The 10,000-nt window shown below is 44.1% G+C and overlaps 1 protein-coding gene across 1 annotated transcript in view; it reads left to right on the top strand.

The window, feature by feature from the left end:
• Positions 1-10,000, top strand: part of dmd (dystrophin) — a gene marked incomplete at its 5' end in the record, with an annotated part of 540,780 nt that overhangs the window by 427,892 nt on the left and 102,888 nt on the right. The window contains one exon of the mRNA XM_083633507.1: positions 8,841-8,903. Coding sequence (XP_083489633.1) covers positions 8,841-8,903 — 63 coding nt within the window. The remainder of the gene's footprint in view (positions 1-8,840; positions 8,904-10,000) is intronic.

The following is a 10,000-nucleotide window of genomic DNA, read 5'->3' as shown; positions in this document are numbered from 1 at the left end:
CATGATTTTCTGAGACCGCTTCAGCGTCCTGGCAGTGTGCAGGTCCTGAAGCAATGGCAGGCTGCATCCAATCACCTTTTCAGCGCAGCGGATGATGCGCTGCAGTCTGGATATGTCCTTGAGGGCACCAGCTGCATACCAGACAGTGATAGAGGATGTGAGGATGGACTCGAGGGTAGAGGTGTAGAAAAGCACCAATGCCGCCTTTGGCACCTTGAACTTCCTCAGCCGCCGCAGGAGGTACAACCTCTGTTAACTTGTGCCATATCATAAACAACAACAACAACCCTGTGGCTGGGCATGGCGTGCAGTCGCCACCTAGCGATCATAAAAACTGTCACATTATCACCAGCTCATAATAGAACACACATTGCGAACACACAAGTCCTCTGATGTCTGTATGACGGCTGTTGCCTTTGTGCAGTTTCTCTGAGCAGAGTTTGGGATGGACGTAAATGTTGACGGTATTTTTGTGGCAAAACGACCTACAGTAGTGCTCGCATGATAGAATTTACACTCAGAAAATATTCACACACCCGTGTTCAGTCAGTATGTGAATGCATGATATAACAGCATGTATTCTTTTTTCATGGATAAAGTACAACTTGGTGATTATTACAAGTTCTCACATCATTGCAACCTCATACATTAGATTCTGTCTTAAGCCCGGGACATACTCCATGCGGGCAGCGAAAGGCGGAGAGAGAGAGAGAGAGAGAGAGTGTCTGTGTGTGTGTGTGTGTGCGTGTGTGTGTGTGTGTGTGTGTGTGTGTGTGTGTGTGTGTGTGTGTGTGTGTGTGTGTGTGTGTGTATATGTGTGTATGTGGGTGCGTGCGTGCGTGCGTGCGTGCGTGCGTGCGTGCGTGCGTGCGTGCGTGCGTGAACTAGCCTACATGCCATGTGTGGTGATCAGAGAGAGTGCAGGGTGTGCTTCTATCAGTCTCAATAAGCACTGTGTGGGAGCCATGCTGGAAGTCAGACAGTGATGGTTACCGGGGGCGACAGATAGAGCCAATCAGCTGCCAGGGAGAGCGACTGATTCCGCGTCTGCCTGGGTGGAGACGGGCGCCGCGGTGACACCACGGTGACGGCACCAGACGGCTGGTCTCTCTGAAGTCTGCGCCTGACCAGATGCTTACACACACACACACACACATACACACACACACATGAACACACACACTGATATTGAAAGTGAGAAAATTAGTCTAGTTGATGTGCAGAGATAGAGAGGGATCCCGAGAGTTAGATAGATATAGAGAGAGAGATCTCCATAGATAGATAGAGATCCCGATAGAGAGAGAGAGAGAGAGAGAGAGAAATACTGATAGATACTTGGATAGATACAGATAGATAGATAGATAGATAGATAGATAGATAGATAGATAGATAGATAGATAGATAGATAGATAGATAGATAGATAGATACTGTAGTAGATAGATAGATAGATAATTTAGCGAGATTCTGCCCTGCAGCTCGCCGAGCTCGGCCGCGCCTGCAGTTCGACTGGGCTCACTTGCTCCCTCGTCCGCCCTGCAGCTCGCCCACTGTATCATCACTGATGACATCAGTGCCGGTTTTAACTTGACAACAAAAAAAATCTAAATTGAACCCCCGTTCACTTCCTGTTGCAGTGTTTGCTATGGACATAAAAGAAAAAAAAACATTCAAGTGCAGGACTGACCATTCCGTGAAAACCGTCTATACAGCTGGGCAGCGAAAACAAAAGTAACGATGTCGAGTGAATATTTCTGCAGTTTGCCGAATGCTGAGAAAAAGGAAGTGCTGTGGGGTTGCGCTCTGGTGAAAACCGTCTATAGCCTCAGCCTTAGGGCAATCAGCCTTAGGGCAATTAATCTGCCCTAATTTAAAAAAAAATCCGGCTCTGTCAGGTCACCCGCACTAGGGTTTAATATTTTTTGCCCTTTTTATTATTATGCCTCCGCCGGCGATAGCCAGGCCGGAGGCATTATGGATCCGGGTTGTCCGTCCGTACGTACGTCCGTACGTCCGTATGTACGTCCGTCCGTACGTCCGTACGATGTTTGTTAACGCGATATCTGAGGAACGCCTTGACGGAATTTCATCAAATTTGCCTCAAACATCGACTTAGACTCAAGGATGATCTGATTAGATTTTGGTGATCAAAGGTCAAAGGTGAAGGTCACTGTGACCTCTCGAACGCCATTTTCAAGCTTGTTAACGCGATATCTCAGGAATGCCTTGACGGAATTTAATCAAACTTGTCTCAAACATCGACTTGGACTCAAGGATGAACTGATTAGATTTTGGTGGTCAAAGGTCAAAGGTCAAGGTCACTGTGACCTCTCAAACGCCAATTTCCAGCTTGTTAACGCGATATCTCACGAATGCCTTGACGGAATTTCATCAGATTTGCCTCAAACATCCACTTAGACCCAAGGATGATCTGATTAGATTTTGGTGGTCAAAGGTCAAAGGTCAAGGTCACTGTGACCTCTCGAACGCCGTTTTCAAGCTTGTTAACGCGATATCTCAGGAATGCCTTGACGGAATTTAATCAAACTTGTCTCAAACATCGACTTGGACTCAAGGATGAACTGATTAGATTTTGGTGGTCAAAGGTCACGGTCACTGTGACCTCTCAAACGCCATTTTCCAGCTTGTTAACGCGATATCTCACGAATGCCTTGACGGAATTTCATCAAATTTGCCTCAAACATCCACTTAGACTCAAGGATGATCTGATTAGATTTTGGTGGTCAAAGGTCAAAGGTCAAGGTCACTGTGACCTCTCAAACGCCATTTTGAAGCTTGTTAACGCGATATGTCAGGAATGCCTTGACGGAATTTAATCAAATGTGCCTCAAACATCGACTTGGACTCATGGATGATCTGATTAGATTTTGGTGTTCAAAGGTCAAAGGCCAAGGTCACTGTGACCTCTCAAACGCCATTTTGAAGCTTGTTAGTGCAACATCTCAGAAATGCCTTGACGGAGTTTCATCAAATTTGCCTCAAACATTAACTTGGCCTCAAGGATGAACTGATCACATTTTGGTGGTCAAACTTCAAGGTCACTGTGACCTCACGAATGCCATTCCCAAGTTGGTTAACGCAATATCTCAAGAACGACTTGATAGAATTTCTTCTGATTTGGCTCAAACATCGACTTGGACGCAAGGATGAACTGATTCCATTTTGGTTATCAAAGGTCAAGGTCACTGTGACCTCTCGAATGCCATTTTCAAGCTTGTTAACGCGATATCTCAGGAATGTCTTGATGGAATTTCTTCGAATTTGCCTCAAGCGTCCATTTGGACTCAAGGATGAACTGATTACATTTTGGTGGTAAAAGTTCAAGGTCACTGTGACCTCACACACCCAATTTCCAAGCTCTGTAACGCAACATCACAGGAGCGCCTTGACGGAATTTCTTCCAATTTGTCTCAAATGGCGATTTGGATTCAAGAATGAACTAATTGCGGAGGCATAAAGGCCGTTTCACACCGGTGCGGATCTCCGTGCGAATAATCGGCACAGACATTCGCAAAAAAATGTTTTAATTAGTTGTAATTGAAGCTTGCACACCGCGGCCGAACATTCGTGCGGCATTTTATTTTTCCGGATAGACATTGACGTCCGCGGATTTCCGCCTGCGGAAAATACGTTTGACCAATGAAATCCTTTGTTTACAGCTAATGTCATACCTCCACTACTCTTGCCGAACCTCATCAATTTGGTTTCTCAACATCCAATTTTATATGACAAACACCATGACGATCAACACCGAAATTAAGGACAATAGATCTTCAGATCGCCCAGCAGCTGGGATTCACTGAAGATGGTAATGTAGCTGAAACGAATTCCTACTTGCTAACGTTGTAAACCACTGTTGTAAATGGATGGAGCTAATGTTAGCCACTTGTATCCAAGTGCTAACTAGCAGTTTAGCATAAAAATTGGGGTCCGCTGCTCCTGCCTCCATTTCACTGAAATGAACGGCAATTTCACTGCCTCCAGTTGCTTTTCATGGCTCGTCTCGCTGCTGTGTCTGTCTGTCTGTGTCTGACGTTAGCCGACTGGTAGCTAGCTTGCGCAAGTAGACGGTGGTGTCCTACTAGACGGGAGCCGGGGAGGGACATTAACTACTGGTTACACTGAACACTGTTTTTCCGCTGCGGAAAATTAATGTGGGACTGCGAATAATTTGCACCGGACCTGTGTGTATAGGTTGCAATGCGGAAAATTCGCTCGGAATTTCGTACCACATTCCGCCTCTGCATTCGCACCGCATCTGTGTGAAACAGCCTTAGGTCCGCGTTGCGGTCGTTCTATTTTTTTTTTTTTTTTTATAAATCTATGGGTTGCTAATTTGATGCTGTAGTGTCTTATTTGCTGATATCAATAATTATTCTCATTCTTATTATAGGATTAAAGACAAATAATGAATTTATGTTAACAAACATTATAATTTAAGATAAAAACATCATAATATGCCGTGTTCATTGCATGTGATCGGTCTGCTGATAAGAACAGCCTCATGGAAATGTTATTTGACAATAAATAAACGGAATTCGTTACAGCACTTGAATTGGGAAGTGATATTGGACAATAAACAAATGAAATTCGTTAAAGCAAGTTATTTTGCGTGTTTCAATTAAGCTGAGATGGATTCCATATTCTGATAGCGTTCAGCAGCCTTTCTATAATAGCCAAACAATGTTGGATATCAGCCTAATAAACTAAATGATCACTCAAAATTAACAGAATATTTATTTATTTTCATTTACTTTGCTTTTTTGGGAGAGCCGTCTCTCTTGAGTGCTGCTCTGAGGTAGACACATTTCGCCATGCTGTTGAATGTAAATCCATCATATGCTGCCATTTCTGACAGTATTTCGGCCACCGAGGCTTTTGGTGTTAACACGTTCACTGCCAATGACGTGTTTTTACGTCAAACTAAATCCAACGGTTGACTGCCAATGACGTGTTTTTACGTCAAAAAAATGAAAAAAAAAAATTTGACCGTGGGATGTGCATCTAACCCTTTTACATCTCTTATATAATTATTGGAGCCACCGAACATGTACAACCCATTCCACCGACCCACTAAGTGGCGACAGCGCTCTCCCAGACTAGAGGAAGGCAAGCAAAAAGCATGTGTGAGGAAGCCATTCTCATGAAAATGGTTGGCGAAAACGCTTTCGTTTTCGCGCTGATTGCTGGCGGTGCGGGATTGCAAATTTGCATAATAGATTACGGGTGGAACACACTTTGAAACACGCAGCATAAATAAGACCAGAATCGCAAAAGCTTCATCAAAGCTCTCAACACAAACCACAAGAAACGAGCGAGCCGATCCAGACTTGCACAGCGGCCGCCAGCAGACAGGCAGCAGCAGCAGAAGCAGTGAGCCTGGTGACGCGAGGTTACAGCAGCAACAGTAACGAGCTTGTGACATGCCCGCTGCAGCCAAGAAGAACACACACGGAGGGAGGAGTTTGAATGAGAGGGGTGTTTCCTGCTGTTATGGAGGAAATTACTGTTCAAAACTATTGTTTAGATGTCTGACGTCTTACTGATGCCAAAAATGAATGGTTAAAGTGACTGTTCTATCGAATTTCACAAAAAGCCGTTTATCTCAAAATAATTTTTCAGACGCTGAAACCATGCTGTATTCAACTGCTAATGCTTACATAACTACTAACTCTACAAACTAACTCTTTTAGACAGAGAAAGCACACATTCTATTAGTTCTTTTGAGATATTGTGTGTTCACAAAATCTTAGCAGAAAAGAATCCTCGGGTCTTGAAAGATGAGCCAGAATCCTCAAAAAAACCCTCTGGCAGAACCTACCTACAGTAAAAAAAAAACGGCTGGCAGTGAATGTGTTAAGTATGAGTCCATTGTTCTCGGACGCTTCACTTGCTGGGTTTCTGGGGTTTTATGGTGCTGCGACTCCAAATGTCGCAGCAACCCGCTTGTTGATCGTCCTCCACATCCTCGTTGTTTTGGTTGTTTGTGAAGTATCTCCACGCAAAACTACTGGCAGCAGAACTTGCAGAAGACATCGTGGTGGAATCCATCAGCGTGGTGCAGTGTTGAGCGATGCTCTCTGTGTGACTCACTCAGCAGGTGGGTGTGGGTAGTGTCCTCTAGTAAGAGAGTGGCGTCAGCGAAGGACCAAAATGCGAGACTCATTAGCCAATGAACAGCCAGGAATGGGTCTCGCGCTATTTTTGCATGCTAAAATAAAGCTGATAATGTACAATTTGATTCAAGGGATGAAAAACCCTTTCAAAGTACAACACAAACTGTCTATTTTGCTGCAACTCGAGAGTGCTGCTTTTTTTACTCAAGAGTTCCACTTTCTACTTCCTGGAAAAAAACTGGTCCATTGGATTGAATGGAGATGTCGGAACTCTTCTATTATATTATACGGCTCTGGGTGTGGGCTGTGTGGACGAATTACCGGATTAACTGCAGTAATGGTCATTACGCCATCACAGTCATTATTTTATTTAGGCTACAATAGGCTGTACAGCTATTTCCTTAAATTAATTTTTTCCCGTTTCCCGCTATTGTATTTCCCGGGAAACGGGAAATGGTCCAGTCGGCATTTCCCGGGAATCCCGCTTCCCGGGATTAAACCCTAACCCGCACAGGTGCTCTTTACACTTCCTGAAAGTTTCAGCCCGATCGCACGTAAAACGGCATAGCTGTGACCGGCCAAAATTCTTGAAACAAACAAACAGACAGAGTCCACATTGCCAAATTTATAGATATAGAGAGATAGAGAGATGCATACAGATAGATAGATAGATAGATAGATAGATAGATAGATAGATAGATAGATAGATAGATAGATAGATAGATAGATAGATAGATAGATGGTAATTTATAAATCGTAAGACATAACTCAGTTTGGTGGCACAGATGGACATGATATGTCTGTATGTACAGTATGATATGCTTGTCTAATAAAATGAAAAGGTTAACTAATAACTTGAGAAAAAGCTGGGGTTAGGGTTAGGGTTAGGGAGACATGGAGGCATATGTGTCTTTGACATGACAGTGGTTAATCTCAGTGGTTACTGGTGGACCCGGTGTCACGGAACACAGTGGCACATGTCATTATACAGAGATGATTACATTTGGCTCCCTGCTAAGGGTTGGGACTCGGGACTCATGTTCACGCACAACAGGGTTATACAGGACATGAAGTTGTTCTTTTTCAGAAGAGCGTCAGTATTTTAATATTATTATCACTATTATGCAGTATTTTATTAGGACCCAAACAGGGTCAAGTTGGCGGTTTTCCATTTAAAATGCAGGCAGTTCATTTGAAACCGTGTTTGCCCGGTAGTTTTGGCACACACACAAAAAGAAGTAGAGACTAGCGAGCTCTGTATGTCTGTGTGTGTGTGTGTGTGTGTGTGTGTGTGTGTGTGTGTGTGTACACATTCATCTGTGAGTGTGTGTTTGTGTGTATATATGTGTGTATGTGCATCAATTTGTAGGTGTGTGCTTGTGTTTGTGGTTTTGTATTGTGTGTGTCTGTGTGTATACATGCATCTATTTCAATGTATGTTTGTGTAATTTGTGTGTGAGAGAGAGACTGCATCTTTATCTTTATCTTTATTGTTTATTGAAGCAATCAAGATACATGACAAAAAATTATACTTACTATTAGCAAGATACAGCATATACAGTGCGCCTAACAGTAAAAATAGAACATAGAGGTAGATAGAAATCCACTAAAATCGCACATTGGCAAATGGTAAAAAATAAATAACATAGCACAGAAAGAGACAATATATGAGGCCACACCAATGACTATAGGTGGCCGCAGGACTGACCCTCTCTCAGCCACTTCTTAATGGAGGATTTAAAACCTCTGAGGGTACTACAGCCCTTAATTACTGCTGGCAGGGTGTTCCACAGCATGCCTGCCTTAACCATGAATGCAGATTGACTAAATTTAGTCAATCTAAAAGGCACGCAACAGTCCCCTCTAGTCAAGGCTCTTGTTGTTCTCACACTGGTGTTGCGATTTGTCACTAATTTGTTGAAAGGCGGGGGTGCAACGCCGTGGAAGATCCTATACAACAAACAGACATTTGCCATCAACAGAAATTTCTCAAGAGTTAGAAAGTTATATTTCTTGATGATGTCACAATGATGATAACTGTTGTTTTTTTTATCCAGGACCTTCAGTGCTTGCTTGAATAGAATAAAGAGTGGCTGCGTTGTTGTTTTATTGGCCTGGGACCAAGTAGTGGCACAGTACGACAGATGTGATAAAATTAAAGAATGAAGATACAGTATCGCCGCATCTGTGCTCAGCTGACATCGAATGAATCTAAATTGCCGAAGATTACGTTTGACAGTCCCTGCAGTTTTCTTTATGTGCTTTATGAAGGAGAGGTTGCTATCTAAAATAATACCCAGGTATTTAAACTCCTGGACAACCTCCAGTCTCTGACCCTTAACAAAGATGTCAGGTGGAGGGGTGTTATTACGCCTTATGGAGAAATACATATTCACGGTTTTAGAGACATTCAAGGTCAGGCAGGAGTCGTTCAGCCAATTAGCTAACTTTTCCATAGCATGTCCATAGCATGTCTTTGTGACTGAGAAATATAGGCCTCTGTGTGTGTGTGTGTGTGTGTGTGTGTGTGTGTGTGTGTGTGTGTGTGTGTGTGCGCGTGCGTGCGTGCCAGTCGTACCTGCAGGTCAAAGTACTCTTTTGTGTCAAAAAGGTCGAAGCTGATTTGACTGTGAGTGCACGCTGAGTAATCACGTCAAATACCTCCTCAACAATCCCGCTCCTCTCGTTTGTACGACTCCAATTAGGTTACCGTGGATACAGGGAAAAACATCTCTGGCAGAAACGGAGTGGGTGAGGTGGACTCAAAGGTAATTTCACTTTTCATTTGGCTTTATGTCACATCGGAGCAAAAAATAAACAAAAACAAATAGTCATCGAGACCGGATTCGTCATCGCTCTTACATCTCCATTGTCATCTCATGCCATGGTTCACACATGGACACACACACACACACACACACACACACACACACACACACACACACAGCAGTCGTCAGTAGCGTCCTCATTGCGTTGCGGATGAAAAAATGGGTGGTTAATCAGTCAGTCCTCTCAGACTGGATAATAACCAGTTTTGCCAGATCGTTTACCCTCCCTTCCAAAAACCTAACTGGCCAATTCCTCCTGCTGTCCCGGTCGTTGCTCCACCCCCTCTGCTGATCTGGGGAGAGTTGTAGCAGATGCAGCCGCATCTTTTCACATGACAGTGAGGAGTTTCACCGGCAGGACATATCGCGCGGGAGGATCACGCTATTCCCCCCAGAACAGACCAGAGGAGGCACTAGTGCAGCGACCAGGACTCCACCGCTTTCCCACCCGCAGACACGGCCAATCGTGTCTGTAGGAACATCTCACCAAGCCGGTAGTACCGCTGCTGGGAATTGAACCTGGTTCTCCGCGGTGGTGAGTGCTCACCTCAACACTGCCCAGACGCCCCATCTGTAGTCTATTACTTGAAGGGCAGGTTCCAGAACCTTTTGCCTCCACACTGACTCACAAGAACACTGAGCCCTTGGTGTCCCGGGACGTCATCATTTAGAAATTAAGCACTGAAATAACCCACCCCTGTCATTCAGGCCAAATACTTCTAATAAAGGAAGTTGAGAGGCCTGCAGCTACTTTAAACTTCCAGTGATTCACTTTTTACTTCCTGGAACTACAATCTTCCCCTAATCAACGTCTCCCAAATCCCTGCATGCCGACTGGAGCCGCGGTTGTTGCCTGGGAACATTAGATCTTTGAAGGCAGTGTCAGGGAGCATTATAGTCTCTTCATGCCCGCTAGCATCAGCTGGGGTTCCATCCAAGTCGTTTCATGCCAACTGTGATGCTTCACTTTAGAAAGCCTGGATGGAAGCGTCAAGTTGTGAGAACAAAAGTTTGTCGTCTCACTTGACCTAGAAAGT

The sequence above is a fragment of the Poromitra crassiceps genome, assembly GCF_964638095.1.
Source record: "Poromitra crassiceps genome assembly, chromosome: 3".
Classification (NCBI taxonomy): Eukaryota; Metazoa; Chordata; class Actinopteri; order Beryciformes; family Melamphaidae; genus Poromitra; species Poromitra crassiceps.
This window is presented reverse-complemented; position numbering and strand designations above follow the sequence as displayed.